Source organism: Cavenderia fasciculata (genome assembly GCF_000203815.1).
Source record: "Cavenderia fasciculata unplaced genomic scaffold Scf_ET2XIPL01COFD4-5, whole genome shotgun sequence".
Classification (NCBI taxonomy): domain Eukaryota; phylum Evosea; class Eumycetozoa; order Acytosteliales; family Cavenderiaceae; genus Cavenderia; species Cavenderia fasciculata.
This window is the reverse complement of record NW_004457695.1, coordinates 249,643-266,466: the sequence shown is the minus strand read 5'-3', so window position 1 is coordinate 266,466 and position 16,824 is coordinate 249,643. Positions and strand designations below refer to the sequence as shown.

Below are 16,824 nucleotides of genomic sequence, written 5' to 3'. Positions count from 1 at the left end.
CCATTCGTATGCGTGGCCACTGAGCATATGCAACATAGATGATAAGATATGACACACACACACACACTCACACCCACACACCCACACCCACACCCACAGACACCGGACACACAGGTGGCCAACCGCATTACATCTTGACTACAACAAACAATGGTTCCGACTACACAGTATACAAAAATAGATAACATAGTAGATCAATATAACCCATTTTGAAATGAATTGAAAAACAAACAACCAATCATACAAGTCTGTGCTGTCCAACATAGGAAATGAACTTTTTAGGGGGTCGTCGGTTTATTGGTAAATCAATCATGGTCGACTTTTATTGGATCCAGTTTTTATTTTCATTTTTTTATTATTATTTTAGTCGGAAGTTGAGTTGCAGCTGATACTAGTATCAGTCGTCACCACACCCTACGCCATCATAGTACTATATGATGGAAGAATATATTGGGGTGGGTCGGGGTCGGGGTAGCACCCACACATAGTCGACTTATTATTTTAAAATTTAAAAAAAAAAAAGAAAAGAAAAGAATACAAGAAGAATAGTACAGGCATTAGATTCTTTTCCTCAAACAAGCTCGAGCCAGCCAATCACATAGGTTGTTCACAGTTTATTCTTCTTCTTTATTTAGGGTCAAAGTTTAGGTTTAGGTTAAAAAAGCTATGAATTTTAGAAAAAGAATTAGAATCGATAGTTTGGGAAACTGGAGCAAGTGCACCAACAAGACTACTACCACCAATGACTGTTTTGGTGAGGTTGCAACAACACCAACGATGTGTCATGTGACCTCTTCATCCTCTTCTAGCTCAACCAATACTCTGATTGGTGTCATCATCATCTACTTGACATGTGCAATATTATGTAGTGACAGAGGTGGTGGTGGCGGCGGCGGTTTCATTCTTGTTGAAGCATCTACATTTTGTTCCTATAAAGGGTTGCATTCAAATTTAGTCAGTGATCTATACCTCATAGTTGAAGATGAGACAACAAAACAAATAGAATATCCAGGCTTTTTAATGTCAAAAGTTGACCTACCAAATACTCGTTTATCAACTGGCAAATTGGTAAAGATTATTCACGTGAACCATAACCATAACTATAACTTTCTTCTTCTCCACTCTTCTTCTTCTTCTATTCCTATATTAATTCTTTTAATTTCCTTCTTCATTTTCTTTTCTTTCTTCAATTCTTTTACATTTTCTATTTTTAGAGATCATCAATAATATGTGACCCAATTGATAAATCAGTTGGACAATATCAAACTCCATCATTTAAAAATGATGATTTCAATTACAATTACAGTTGTACTGTAATGGATGAACAATATTTTCACAATCTATTCAACCGACCAATTAGAATAACTACCAACAACCAAAAGGCCTATTTAGATTGTTCATGTGTCACTGAACTTGAAAGTCCAGGTCAATATATTAGAGGAATTCAAGTTTATTTGAGAAGTTATGTTGATAAGTTTATTTACATGTATGTATTGGACCTAGAAAGAAATATTTTTAAAAGATAATTAATTAATGATTATTTTTCTTTTTATTTAGAAATGCAATGTCATATCATTATAATATTGGTAGATGTAAAGTAAAGACAATATTTAGTGATACACCATTAAAGAGTGGTGATGTATTTCAACAAATTCTAACTTTGGAACAACCAAATGACAAGACTATTGAATGGATATTTGGAGGTGTCAGTATTTTTATTGCTGCCTCTATTATTTTTTGTTTCCTATTCTATTTAATCAAATCTAGATTAAATCGTAGTAATCATAGAAATCAATATGAACAAATTATGGATTAATCCATAATCACAATCAATCCTTCCCCTCCCTCCCTCCCTCCCTCCCTTTATAAATAATTTTTAAATTGTTTTGTTTTTTTTTATTTTCTTTAAATATATTATATTATAGTACATTAATAAATAAATAAATAAATCCATTTCATCCAAAATGATTACACATTTAATTAAATGTAATATTTTGAATGGTGGATTACATATTATTAGTCATTCATTTTGATTTTTCTTGTTAATTTTCTTGTTCATCACTTTCACTACTTGTTCCTTGACCGTCGCCATTGAGTGAAAGATCAGATACTTGATCTTCATCTTTGATTAAATTTTCTTGTAAACATTTTCTAATATCTTCCATCCAAGCAAACTTTTCATCTTCTGATTCTGCTATTAGAACCAAACTAAACTCTTCTGTTTCAATCTCGAATTTTGGTGGTTTTGCAAATGTTACTCTCTTTTTCTTTTGTACTAGTTCTTCTTCTTCTTCGTCTTCATCGTCATCTTCATCATCCGATAAAATATCACAAACATCATTAAATTCAGTCAATTGGAATGATTCCTTAAACTTGAATTCCTTTCCAGTTTCCTCTGATGGTTTGTATCTAACAAACAATAAGATGTCGCTAAACAAAAAGAAATAAGAATTCTTATTAAATGTATCTTCAATTTCTAAAAATCCTTCTCTAATATATCTTCTATCATTTTCATCCAAATTCTGAAAAAAAAAAAGAAATTAATTAATAATTATATTCTATTTTATAATATTAATAATTTCTACTTACAAATTCCAAATTTGATATAGAATCTTGAATAGAAGCAATTTTTCTTGAATTATCAGACATTAATTTACTTTCATTGACATGATTGGCAACTTGATGAATACTATCTTTGGCATCTGATAACATTTTATGATCTTGATGAGAATTTGATGTATACTTTATAGCTTCTTTTAACAATAAGAGGTATCTTGGAATACGTTGAATAGGCATAATCAAATAACTATACAAATCCAATCCATTTGTAGAGTCTTGATAGACTTCAAAGTTTTTGACAGAATCATCAAATATTTTGTTTGCCTTTCTTAATCTTTTAATTCTTGAATATGAATTATCATAATTATTAATATATTGTGAATATGTATCTTTTAAGAAATCACACTAAATAAAAATAAATCAAAATAAAAGAAGAATATATTAATATATTTTTTTTCTTTTTTCTTTTCTTTTTTTTTCTATTTTTTTCTTACTTTTTTAATAAAGATATCACCAAAAGTTGAAGATTCAATCCAATTTTCCATTCTATCTTCAAATTCTTTTAATAATAGAGCATGATGTTTGAGGATTTTCTCCCAATTACCAAAGATTGAGTAAATGTCGTCACGGGTGATACCACCACCAGCATTGCTGTCGGCCAAAGCTTCCAATGGGACGATAAGAGTTTGAAAGAGGACAGAGAGGTTCTTGACATAGGTTTGCTCAGTGACAACAATCTCCTCGACAACCTTGTGACGACGCGTGTCAATGGGGACGGTCTTGAAAAAGTGTTCACGGTCAAAGTTTTCTCTGATCATTCTGAGCAGGTTGACAATCGAAGTGACATTGCCATTAAAGATATCGTGGGCACTGACACTACCGTTATTAAAGTTGGTGGCATTCTCACGCATAAAGTTTAGTACAAGCGAGATGTTTTGCATAAAGTGCCATGGTAGAGATGGGTCGCGAGTGTAAATACCAACGCGGAGACTCGTCAGTTCTTCCAACAAAAGAATCAGCACCACACCATTATTGAGATCATGTCCAATGTTTTTGCACGGCTCGATGCCTTGACGGTCGTGTTCGAGGTGACCGTTGATCCATGCGATGAGGTCTTTGGCCTCGTCGGTGAGCTCGCCACCCGCGCCGTTGCACGAGCTGCCCGGCATACCGAACCGCGAGTGTACCAATGAGCTGTAGACCTGACCCGACTGGCTCTGTGCAATCGCCGGCACCTTGGCCTCTGGATGCATCTTGGCTACGTGGTTGGCCAACACATGCACGTTGGAAATAACCAAGTTAAAGTTCTTTTCTTCGTACAAATCAGTAGTGTCAAACAAATCCAATTTCTTTAATCCCAATTGTTGACATCCCCATAAATAATTGGCTATATTCTCCATTTGTTTAAATCCTGATTTTCCAGTATTAATATATGCAATAGTATTTTCTTTAATTCTATTTATAACCCTAAAAAAATTAAATCAATCAATATTAAAATTAATATCATTATAATATAATTATTTAATTTTTTTTTCTTTTTTCTTTTAGTTCATACTTGCAAAGTAAAACACCATCTTTTAAAGATTGTCTTAGAGATGGATAAGGTAATTTTTGATTCAAAACATCTTGAATCCATTGTGAAGCAGATGATTCTAGTTCGGGTGAATATTTGAAAGCCTCTTTGGCAGAGATATCGAGGTTGAGTGGAGTGACCATTGGTGCAACACGTTTGACTGATTTTCTCCACTTTTTCTTTCCATTCTCGTCGACTGCCAATATCTTGTCTCCTCCCTTACTCAATTGGAGACTCTCTCCAAATAGAGGAGAGGCAGGTGTAGTTGTGATTTTGATGTTTTTACGCTCGCCTGCAAGATGAGGGCCTTCGTATCCCTCAACTCTAGCTGCAAACTTGCCAAGTACCAACACGTTGGTGATAACCAATCCAATATCCTTGTTCTCGTGCAAATCGATCGAGTTGAATAAATGAACATCCAACATTCCTACAGTCTGACATGCCTTTAAATAATTTTGAACATTCTCTAATTGCTTAAAGGCAATGGCAGATTCATTGATACGTCTGACACTGTTTGGTTTGATAGTGTTGATCAGTTTACACAACAACACACCATTCTTAAAATGTTCAAAGAATGATTGTGATTCGTCCAACTCAATCTTGAGTACATCGCATACCCAGGCTCGTGCCTGTGTCTCCATAGTCGCAATGGCACCTTGTTTGGCCAATTTCTTTTGTTCAATTGTATCATTTAAATTTGGTACAGATGGTGCTTTGGCAGGTGAAGATGATGCAGATTGTTGTAGTGGACTTGATTGTGGTGTTAGTACATTCACAGTTGGATGTTTTCTAAATCCACTATTACTACCACCGTTGTTGTTACCACTTCCATTACTATTGATTAAACTTGTACTTGAATTGGATGGAGTAATTTGTGAACTATTTGGTTTTGGTGCATCAATTGTAGTAGGTGGTGCAGTTGTGGTAGTTGTTGATGATTTAATCGTATGATTATTATTATTATTTAATGGTACAGGAGGAGTAACAACAACTGGAGCAGTAGTATTTGTTGTAGTTGTTGTTGTTGTTGTTGTTGTTGTTGTAGATTCTTTAGCAGGTGCTGATTGTGATAATTGAGGAGCAACCTTTGGTGCAGGTTTAGATACACCAGTATTGGTAGTGACTACGACTGGTGGAGCAGAGGTTGCTAATTTTGATCCAGAAGTTGAAGTGGATGCAGTGATAGAGGTTGGTTTGTTATTTACTACTGACGTTGTCGGGGTTGTTGTAGCTGTTGCAGTTGGTGGTTGAGAAACAACTGGTTTCGAAACAACAGGAGCTGGTTTTGAGACTGATTTAGATGGTTGTACCCTAGGGTTGGTTGTCTCTGTAGTTACTGCAGGTGCAGGATGTGAAACAGATTTAGATGGTGATGTTCTAGTCGTCTCTGAAACTGGTGTTGGTGTTGGTGTTGGTGTCGTAGTTGTATTTGTCTTGTTTGGTGATGTACTAGTGACTGCAGGAGAAGCAGTATGTGAAGAAACAGATTTAGATGGTGACGTTCTAGTAGTAGTGGTAGTGGTAGTAGTCTCTAGAACTGGTGTCGTAGTTGTCTTACTTGGAGATGTTCCAGTACTGGGTGAAGATGAAGAGGGTGTTGATACATTGTTGTTGTTAGTGGTTGAGATTGGTACTGTGGAAGTAGTACTAGTCGTAGTAGAAGTAGAAGTTGATGGTGCTGTGTTATCTGATGAAGTGGCAGCAGCAGCAGCAGCAGTATTTGAAGTCGAAGCAACCTTTACAGGAGATACTACAGCAGGAGATGATGATACAGGAGATGATGAAACAGGTGATGAGTTGTTTGGAGGAGTAGTAGATACACCTACAATAGTATTTCTATGTGCTGTTGTTGGAGGTGGTGGAGTAACATTATTATTATTATTTGATTGAGGAGGAGTTGTCGTAGGCGTCGACTTTGTTGTTGTTGTTGATTTTGATGGTGCGATAGTATGTCTCTTGTTCTCCTTGGTATCCTTTTCCTTTTCCTTTTCTTTATCCTTTTCTTGATCCTTTTTCTTATCTTTTGAAAAGAAACTTGTGAATCCCATTGATAATGATGATGATTGATCGATCAGGTGATGACTATTATACTATTTATTTGTTGTTATTGTTGTCGCTAATACAGCTTGATGACTACAAATGACTACTACTATGATACAATTATAATATAATATTACAACGAGATGATGATGAGAGAGATATATAAATATGGCTACTTTTGTGACTTGTGTTAACAACTGTGACAAAAACGTTGGGGAAAGACATCATCCACTTGGTGTTTTTATTTTATTTTATTTTTGTTTTTTTTTTTTGGATGGAGTTTGCTGTATGTGTTAACATTATTAGGTCAAACATTTACTATTATTAATAATAGTTATAAAGTTTATTTATTTGTTAATATTGGGTTCCCTCAATCTTTTATTTTTTACCATTCCCAATCGTTTCAGCAATAGTTAGCTTGTACAATATATTACATACCTAGTTCTTTATCATTTCTGTATTTGTGGTCCAAGGTGTCTATCTCTAGAGTATGTATCATCACACCAACCAATGTTTTAGAACAAAAGACAAACATTTTCTTAGCAATCATCGATATAAGGACGGATGTTGGTACGTAGAAGTGATCGCTGTGTCTCCTCGTAATCAAGATCTGGAGACACTCCCTCCTAGTCATTGGAGCCTCCAGATGTGTGTTCCATCGTAAGCTGCTCCTTGTCCGAGATACAACGTGTACATTCCGTCATTGTCATACCTTACACACATTGGGTTATATTATTACTATCTCAATGCGGGCTATGACAATGGCAGAATGTACTCTTGTACTGTCCTGGTCACCAGATCCATCCTTCCATCACATCACATTGCATCGCATCGCATCGCAATCCCAATCTGATCAAGATACTCTCCACCACTCCAGTCAATAAATAAATAAATAAATCCTCTTTAAATTTAATATTGCCAGTATTAATACTAGGCAATGTAATACAACGAAAATGCAACCGTTGGAAAATGCGAGGGAAACAAAAAAATTTAATTTACCAGTTTTCTGTGTGCCACTGCATTAAAATCAAAGTTTCGTTCAATACTCTAGTACTAGTAGTTTGAGATAGATAGATATATGTAAATAGGAAGTAGTAGTAATATCAACTTTTAGATAGATTCAGATAAGAAGGTACCAACGACGGTTCAAGTGTGTGTAATAATATACTAGTAGTAGTAGTAATACTATGGATAGTGGAGGAAGTGAAGACGAGAATGACGGAGGAAACCAACCACAAGCTACAGCTGCTTCTACCTCCTCTTCTTCTAATACTCGTAAAACTGTAGCTAGCAAAGACTTTAAAGACGATCTAACCATCAAAGACAACGAATATTTTACAAAAGACCAACAAAAAGAGTATTTGGCTTTAGGTTTAAGACTACATCAAGTACATGTCTGAGATTATTATTATTATCATCATAATCATCAACCACACTTTATTATTAACTCTTTTCTATTTGATTTCTATATTTAGTATGCAAGAGCAGGATCAGTGATTGGAGTATTAAAATGTATTCAAGATGGAATGTTTGTAGATTATAGTTCATGTGGTAATACTGCATTGTCATTGGCTACTTTCTATGGTCACAATGATGTTGTTAGATGGTTGGTACAAATTGGAGGTGCCAATGTTAATTTAATGGCTGCGACACATCAAACGTCACCGTTGGGTATTGCTGTCAAACAGGGACTACTCAACACTGTCAAATTGGTGATAGCACTTGGTGGTGACGTTCAATACAAAGAAGGCAGTGGCCTGACAATGATACATCATGCCATTCTCGCCGGTGATATGATGATTGTCAAGGCACTCATCGATACTGAAGAAGTTGATTTGGATGAACTAGTCGATGAATCTGAAAACACTCTATTGCACGTTGCTGCTTCAAAATCAAATCGTGATATGGTACAATTCCTTGTAGAAGCAGGTGTATCATTGATCAAAGTAAATACACAAGGAAAGTCTGCTCTACATCGTGCCATTCAAGCAAATAATATGCCAGTCATCCAATATTTTGCTACTAAACCTGATATTTTAGATATTCAAGATAATAGTATGAAAGAAATATAGAATAATAATAACAATAGTATGATAGAAGGAATATATATATATACTTACTTTTTATTTATTTTTTGTTTAGACGGATATAGTGCACTTATTTTAGCAGCATTTCAAGGTAATAGAGAGATGGTTCAAACTTTAATAGATGCTCAATGTGATACTACGTTGATGAGATATGTCGATGCCAAGGATAGCGCAGATGTGGCCAATGAAAAGGGACACCGGGAATTGTGTTTGTATATATGCGAAAAGACGGGTAAAACCATACCAAATCTCTATGTGCCCATCATTGACTCGATGGTCATGTCTCAAAGGAAACCAAAGTTTTCTCAAGACGCTTTGGACAAAAAGGAACAAAAGGAAAAGGAAAAGGCAGAGAAAAAAGAACAAAGGGAAAAAGACAAAGAGGCAAAGGAAAAGGACAAGGAAGCCAAGGAAAAGGAAAAGGAGGAGAAAAAGGAACAAAAGAGAGAAAAGAGAAACGAAAAGAGAAGATCAGACAGAGCAGTGAGAAAGTTAAACATTGCCGGAATGAAATTAAAAGAAAATCTTCCCAAATCTAGAAAAAAGAAAGTAGTCGTCGATCAAGATGATGATGAAGCAATTGCCCCTATTGAAATGGCAACTGAATTTCCAGATGTCGATGAAACTTATAAATGGAGTAGAAAAAAGAAACCACCTGCATCAACTAGAAGAAAGAAGAAAAAGAAATCTGATAGTAGTGATGAAGATGAAGAAGATGAGGAAGAAGAAGAAAGTGAACAAGATGAAGAAAAGGATAAAGATGAAAAGAAAAAGGAAAAGGAAAAGAAAAAGAAACCTACACCCGCTAAAAAGAAGAAACCAGCACCAAGAAAAAAGAAAGCAACAAAGAAAGCAGATTTGGATGGAGACTTGGATGAAAATGGAAATAATATTGGTCCAAATATAGATGTTGATGTAGATCATGATGAAGATGAAGACGACGACGACGACGACCAAGAAACAGAAGAAGAAATCATTATATCACCAACCAAAAACAAGAAATCATCAACATTATCGACAAAGAAAACTAAAAAGAAAAAACCAACAGCTTCAAGAAAAAAAGTTAGTGCTGATGAAAGAGATGAAGATGAAGAAATGGATATGGAATTTGGAGGAGATGATATTGTTATTAGGATGGATGATGATGATGATAAACCAACAAGAAAACCATCACCAAAAAAGAAAAAACGATCACCAAAGAAACCAACACATCATCCAGTGATGAAAAAAGCATCAAAGAATCATCAAGATACGTCAGACTCTGATACAGATACAGAGACAGAGATTGAAAATGATGATAGTCCAATGAAAATATCCATTTCATTGATGAATGACTCGTCAGAGGAGGAATTACAAAGAGAGGTTGCAAGACAATTTGGAGTTACTTCAAGAACTAGAAAATTAAAGGAAAAAGAGATGAAAGAAAAGGAAAAGGAAAAAGAAAAAGAACCAAAGACACCACCACCCAAACCACAACGATCAGTTGCCAAGAAACGTGCTAGCAGTGCTGCTGGAAAGAAACCAATGCAATCGAAAACCTTTAAAAAGACATCATGGACAAGTGCACCAACTGAAAGTAGTGCAAGTGGAATATCAAGTGACAGTGATACTTATAGTGTACATAGCGACAACAACAACAACAACAGTGATGATGAATATTCATCATCATATAGACCATCTCCATCAAAGATTGATGAACCTCCCAAAAAACCAAGACCAGTTGCAAGAAAAAGACCTGCAAATAATCAAAATAATATTAATAATAATTTAAGATCATCAAGTTCAGATTCAACTCCAAGTAAAAGAAAGGTTAGTGAAGAGGAGGAAGCATTTATTGCAAGTATGAAATTATCTTCAACACCAAAAATGTCGGCATCCAAACCATCATCTTCTCTATTTTCAACACCTGCTAGGGAATCATCATCGGGTATTCCTTGGAATTTAAATAATACTACCGATCCTACACAAACACTTGGATCGATTACTGGGTCCTATTCACCTTTACCAACACCATCACCCTTTAAGAAAAAGGTTGCTGCTGATGATTACTTTTCAACACCTTTTAAAAATACTAATAACAAAAATAACGAATCAACAAGTACAACTTCAACTACTTCTACATCTACTACAAGTTCAAGTGAATTTGATACAAGTGCTAGTGATAGTGGAGCAGCACAAAGAAAGAAAAGGAGAAAAAAGAAAATTTAATATAATATAATAAATTTAAAAACAATTATTTATTTATTTACACATTATTTATTTATTTATTTGTTTGTTGTACATTATATATTAAGTCTATTTGTGTTTTTTAAAGATAACCAAATTCAAATTCAAGAATGTTATGAGATTGATTTATACCACCTGTTGATGCAGTCATTCCAATCCATGCTTTTTTACCATCAATTAAATCCAATTTGTTGGATAGATTAATTGAAACGTCAGAGATGATATAGTAGTTATCGTACCATACACTGAGAGTCTTTTTCTCGGCAGAGTAGACAATCGATGCTTGATGAACAGACCCGTCATTGATGGAACGATCACCAAAGGGAGCCGAGCAAGCCAATGAACAACGATGATGTGATGTATTCTTATTGTCACCATTACAATGTACACTAATATGATTACCATTTGGATCGGCACACGATCCCTTTGACTCATACATGTCAAATTCAACAGCCATCGAGTTTTCAATACCATCATAACCAAGACCATCACCTCTTTTTCCAATGATATTGATCGCATGGTTCTGAAGAACAAATGCCATACCATCAGCACCCTTTCCATCAATTCTAAAACCAATATTAACAATCCAATCTCTATCTACATTTTGTGTTTCTTTTACCCAAAATGCTCCACATTGATCATTGGCTCTATTGGTTAATTGAATACATTTATCAGATGACGATGAAGATATATTACAATGTCCAATCATGTTGATTTGATTCGTTAGTTGAGAGGAAATGTTATTCTTGTCAAATTTGATAATTGATTCCTTGATGACTGGTCTTTCACTAGGTTTCATTGATGATGGTGGAAAGATTGATTTTTGTTGTTGTAATCTTGTTGATTGACCATCACCCATTTCACCTCTACCAGATTTCCATTCTTCAGATCCAGATGCACGTGGTTGTAACTCATCACTTGTAAGTTGTCTTTTAGAACCTGCCAAATCCTTGGCTTCACACTCTAAACGATGAGATCGATGGGTTTTCTGGTCATTGTCTTTGATACGGTCCAATATCTTTTGGTTGACACGTGTCAAATAGTTTTCAAGCCATTGTTCTGGCACACGGTCACGTCGTCCAAGTAGTTCGTTGTATTTGGCAGTGTATCGACGACTGACATCAAAACAACCGTCAACTTCATAGGCAAAGATGTATGCCAACTTTTTTCCCCATCCAGCTTCGTATGTCAGAGGTGCGTCATAGAGTGGTTCACAACTGTCACAATGAACCCATCTATTCTCCTCTTCAATCCAAACCTCTGTCCAAACATGATCTGTTGAATCATGAACATAACGTGATCTGTACCCAAGAGCTCTACAAAACAAAGTAAATGTATTTGCCCATTCACCACATCTACCTCTTCTAGTCTCCATCAACTTTCCAGTATCATTGTATCTAGGAAATCTAGTTTGATGTTGATAGGCACATTGATACAATTCAACTACACCGGCTCTATATAACTTTTCTTGTGCTGATGGTGTGGTTGTTCCAACTCCTCTTGTTTGTGACTAAAATAAAAAGTTTGATAAATATTTATGTATATGTATATTTTATATTTATATATATTTATATCTCTATTACATACCATACAATAATCACATGGAGGAGCATCAACCCATTTAAAGAAAGAATGTTTAAACCAATTTAATAATTCTCTCATTTGTTCAGGTCCCTTTTTTAAAGGTAACCCTTTACGATTTTGTAATATTTCCTTTGGTACCAATGATAATGCTTTTTGTTGAAGATCCTTGTTTTCATAATGTAATATACATTTGTAATTTGATTCAATTGTGCTTATCATTCTTTCTTGTTGATCTGGTGTTGGCATTGGTCCATTATATGGACCACCTAAATTATTATTATTAATTTGTGGTGACTGTTGTTGCTGTTGTTGTTGTTGTTGTTGTTGTAATGATTTTGATAAAGATTGTTTTAAATTTGATATTAATTGTTCTTTCATTTTTTGTAATGATGATTTGTTTGGATTTTTGTAAGAGTCTATACGTGGTCCAAATAGACATTCGTGGCCAGCCACATGGTCATGTTCAGAGCACTGACAATGAAAAGGTGTTACTTTTGGTACACACTTGATTGTGTTGGCTGCATAACATGTAGTTGAACAAGCAAAACAAACGGTTCTACCTTGTTGATCTTCATATCTTGGTTGCATTTGATCATTTTTACCTAAATAGACTCTTGTACATTCTTGTGTCCATATACTTGGTTCAAAGTATTCCCCATCCCCCTCGGTACTACTACTACTAGTTGTAGTTGTGGTGGTAGTAGTATTAGCAGCAGCAGCAGGAGTAACAGGAGTTGTTGTTGTTACACCAACCTCTTCCTTTTGACCCAACACCATAATCTTTTGACCCTTTACAAACAAACAAACAAAGAATATTAACAATCATCATAAATCATCATCATAGTTTGTTATTTATACACATACATCTTTAATATCCAATGATGAAAGTATAGTATCATCTTTGACTAGAGCACTCTTGACCAATCCAAGTATCTTTTGATTAGATGGTGGAATACTAGTGATCGAGTAGATGTGTGCTTTTAATTGTTCTACAATCATATCACTCTCTATAACGATATCATGTAATGCACCATTATATTGAAGTATTACTTTCTTTGACATGATTGTTGAAATGAATGGGATAATAATAATAATGGATGAATGAAATTTCAAACTAGCTTTCCCATTTTTTTCGAAGTCAGCAACTTTAATTAAATATAAACTATATTATTAATATTATTTATCCAATAAATTATATATTTATATATATATATATATATATTCTAAAGTATAAAGATTCTGATTCCTCATATCATTGATAGTAAGTTAATGTCATATATTCATTGAACACAATAATGGCCGACCGTAAAATTGAACTGCGAAAGATTGGATTGGTGGTTTGCTCAAAAGCTGCTTTGTGGGTTTAAAAGTGGCGGGAAAAAGATAAAAAAATTGAATTTATTTTTGCAACGGTCACTTTTTGTGTTTTGGGATCTTCACAGTGTCGCTCCTCACCTCCTCTCTCATTTTCATAGTAGTACCGTACACTAACGTCACCTAGACTGTCTTACCCAAAGTATTATACATACTCTTTCTTTCTTTGTAGGTATATCATCCCCTTCATCTCCCCCTCTCATACATACTACTATCTCATCGATAATCATTGCATTCTTGGAAAAACTATCTTTCAAATCTCTTGGCTCGACAAACAACTTTGAGGAAAGAAGAAGAAAGTTTAGATTAGAGATGCATTTCTAGAAATTGATATAGTATCGTATAGTATAGTATATAGTTATATAATACTAGTCAATCATATATACTAATACATAAACACTGTCTGCTGTCTGTCTGTTTCTTTATTTGTTGTAGGTAAACTAAACAAGAAACAAATTTATTAAAAACAAGACAAAGGATTATAATTATAATACACAATATACAAAAGTATTATTATTATTATCATCATCATCATCATCATCATCATACAATCCAAATAGATCAAGTGGAATATTATTAAATATATAATAGAGAGAGAATGATATCACAACAACTTCAAAACGTGATCAAGCAATTTGATCGATTGAAAGCAGACTCGTTGAAACAAACATTGGTAACATTTGGTAAGGAGGTTCCATCTGCACCAAAGAAGCCAGAGTTGCTTTCGATGATCAAGACATTGGTGTCTGGTCAGACATATGCCTTTTTGCTCGAGGATATGGCTTTCAAGCCCATCTTTGCCGGTGACCTCAAGATCGACGTCGATCAGGTGCCCAAGGAGTTTGAGACACACGGGCTGTCGGCCGCACTCGACCGTCTCAGCGCCGACTCACTCAAGAGTGTTGTCGAACAGCTCAAGCTCGGCGACGACAATGAGGCCGAGACCAAGGCCGAGCGTATCAGTCGTATCGAGGAGGAATCGTTTTTGCAGGGCGTCAACAAGATGTTCTTTAAGCTCAACAAGGACGTGCTCAAGTGCTACTGCACCGACCTCAAGGTCACCCACTCGGGCGACACTGCCAAGGACACTGACCAATTGATGAAGGCCATGTACGACCTCGAAGGTGGTGAAACCAAAGAAGACGAAGATGAAGAGGAGCAAGAAGAAGAGGAGACCGCCGCTGCCGCACCAAAGAAACCAGCTGCCAAGGACAAGAAACCAGCTGCCAAAGACTCCAAGAAACCAGCTGCCAAGGCTGCTGCCGCCAAAGACGCCAAGAAGCCAGCTGAAGCAGTCAAGAGACAAGCTCGTGCTGCTTCCAAACGTGTTCCTGCCAAACCAGCTGCTGCTGCCAAGTCCTCAGACTCTGCAGCTGGAAAGCGTGTCAAGAAACCAGTGACCAAGCTAGAGACCGAGGTTGCTGCAACCAACGGCAAGAAGAAGGCTGCTGCCGCACCAAAGCGTAAGCAAGATGACCGTGACTCGGATTCTGACTCGGACAGTGATTCAGAAGACCAGGTCGATACCGCCCGTCCCACCAAATCCAACCCCAACAAGCTCGGAGGATACTACCACGATGGCAAATACGTTAATCCACCCATCAGCAAGATTGCCAAGGGTGTAGACAGAGACACGCTCCACAACTGCTTCAACATTGAGCCATTGTCAGAGTTTTGTAAAAAGGAGGGCATGACCGGCACCAGCAGTCTCAACAAACAAAAACTCATCACTAAAATCCTCAACTATCTAAAGGGAGAAGACGTAAACAAAAAGGGCAAGGTACCAAAGAGCAAGAAGAAAGTAACCAAAAAATCTAAAACCTCATCTACAACTTCAACAACTACTACTACTTCTTCATCTTAAGGCAAATTCAAACAAATCTAATCAAATCATCTATCACCTATCACCTATCACCCTCACCTTCTCACCCCTCAATCCAATAGCAACAGTGTATAATCAACTTTTATAAATAATTCATTAATTAATAATTTATCCGGTCTTTTAACTTATCCCCACCCCCCAAAACTCAACTCAACCTAGTTCCCTATCCATTCCATTCAATATTTAATTTCCTTTTTCAATATTTAATTTAAACGAAATAAATAAATAATAAAACAATAATAATAATTAAAGAAAAGATTTACAATGATTTAATAATGATACCATGTTTATTAATATCAATTATTTTTAATGCTTTGAGACAAAGTATTGCTTGGTCACCAGACAATCCCAATACTTTACAACCTTGCATTGCCAATTGTTGTTTTGTTAAAATTACCTTGGCATTTGCTTTATCCTTGTAAAACAATACTACCTTTTCATATATCTTATTTACATCATCTAATTTACATCTTCCTCTTATTGATTCACTTATTGAATTAAATTCTTTTTCACTTCTATAATCAATTAAATAAATATTAAATATTAATATATTACTCTATCATTCACTTTGTTGGAAACTACATACATTGGTCTATACACATTTTTAGATCTCTTCTTTTCAACAACTGGATGTGTAGTAGTTGTAGTTGAAGAGGTTGTTGTTGAAGAGGTAGTTTGTTTTTCTAGTTCACTTGGTACCACCGATGGTAATGGTTGTTGATTCATTGTCTGTTGTTGTTGTTGCTGTTGTTGTTGTTGTTGAATAGAAACAACATGGATATTATTATCAGCCAACATTTGAGTAGTTTTTTGTAGTTCCAGGTTTAATTGATCACTATTTTTTAACATGTATTTCGATGCTGTTGTTGTTGTTGTGAAATTATTTGATACTGACGATGTGGATGATATGGATGATGAAGGTTGTTGATCACCGCTTCCATTACCATTATTACTGCTAATAATCTTTTTAAAATTTGAAAAGATATAATCTTCTTCATTTGATATTTGAGTGTAGGTAGGATCAGTTGATTTCCTCAATTGTTGAATCATTGTTCTATTGTTGATTAATTGTGTTGAACATCTATCGACCATTCTTTCTTTTGTATTTCGTATGTATTCTATATCTTTCATCATCGACACCATCTCATCTTGTAATCTTTTAATTCTCTCTCCTATTTTAATTGGATTACAAGATGCACTTTGATCATAGAGTTGATAGAAATCATGATTTAATTGATGTTGAATAGTATTTAGTTCTTGATCTGATTCGATAAACTATATATAATATAATATAAAAAATGATCAGTGCATGTCATTAGATATAAATCCCAATCCATCAATCAATTTAAAACATGAACAATTACTACATACAATTTGTTTAACATTGTCAATTGGATGTACGTAATTAATTGACATTATTGATATATATATATATTTGATTAATTAATTGTTTTGTTAACAATATAGTTTTAGTACTCTCATAATTTTCAAATTTGTAT

The 16,824-nt window shown here is 35.0% G+C and overlaps 6 protein-coding genes across 6 annotated transcripts; 3 read left to right on the top strand and 3 right to left on the bottom strand.

Moving 5' to 3' along the window:
* Positions 1-666: 666 nt before the first annotated feature.
* Positions 667-1,816, top strand: DFA_07683 (uncharacterized protein; the record flags this gene model as incomplete). Its single annotated transcript, XM_004355127.1, has 3 exons — positions 667-1,068; positions 1,215-1,486; positions 1,558-1,816. The coding sequence occupies 3 exons, from the start codon at positions 667-669 to the stop codon at positions 1,814-1,816; spliced, it is 933 nt and encodes a 310-aa protein (XP_004355179.1).
* A 226-nt stretch (positions 1,817-2,042) lies between these two features.
* On the bottom strand, positions 2,043-6,707 carry gxcB (pleckstrin domain-containing protein; the record flags this gene model as incomplete). The annotated part of the gene is made up of 5 exons (XM_004355126.1): positions 2,043-2,522; positions 2,590-2,964; positions 3,054-4,026; positions 4,115-6,214; positions 6,607-6,707. The coding sequence occupies 5 exons, from the start codon at positions 6,705-6,707 to the stop codon at positions 2,043-2,045; spliced, it is 4,029 nt and encodes a 1,342-aa protein (XP_004355178.1).
* A 652-nt stretch (positions 6,708-7,359) lies between these two features.
* DFA_07681 (ankyrin repeat-containing protein) lies at positions 7,360-10,467 on the top strand (the record flags this gene model as incomplete). Its single annotated transcript, XM_004355125.1, has 3 exons — positions 7,360-7,560; positions 7,648-8,227; positions 8,315-10,467. 3 exons carry the CDS (start codon positions 7,360-7,362, stop codon positions 10,465-10,467), a joined length of 2,934 nt encoding a protein of 977 aa, XP_004355177.1.
* Positions 10,468-10,567: 100 nt separating this feature from the next.
* DFA_07680 (uncharacterized protein) lies at positions 10,568-13,673 on the bottom strand (the record flags this gene model as incomplete). Its single annotated transcript, XM_004355124.1, has 4 exons — positions 10,568-11,995; positions 12,073-12,858; positions 12,934-13,214; positions 13,595-13,673. 4 exons carry the CDS (start codon positions 13,671-13,673, stop codon positions 10,568-10,570), a joined length of 2,574 nt encoding a protein of 857 aa, XP_004355176.1.
* A 368-nt stretch (positions 13,674-14,041) lies between these two features.
* On the top strand, positions 14,042-15,307 carry DFA_07679 (uncharacterized protein; the record flags this gene model as incomplete). Its single annotated transcript, XM_004355123.1, has 1 exon — positions 14,042-15,307. The coding sequence occupies one exon, from the start codon at positions 14,042-14,044 to the stop codon at positions 15,305-15,307; it is 1,266 nt and encodes a 421-aa protein (XP_004355175.1).
* Positions 15,308-15,584: 277 nt separating this feature from the next.
* On the bottom strand, positions 15,585-16,741 carry DFA_07678 (uncharacterized protein; the record flags this gene model as incomplete). The annotated part of the gene is made up of 4 exons (XM_004355122.1): positions 15,585-15,740; positions 15,780-15,840; positions 15,912-16,600; positions 16,697-16,741. The coding sequence occupies 4 exons, from the start codon at positions 16,739-16,741 to the stop codon at positions 15,585-15,587; spliced, it is 951 nt and encodes a 316-aa protein (XP_004355174.1).
* Between the last annotated feature and the right edge of the window lie 83 nt (positions 16,742-16,824).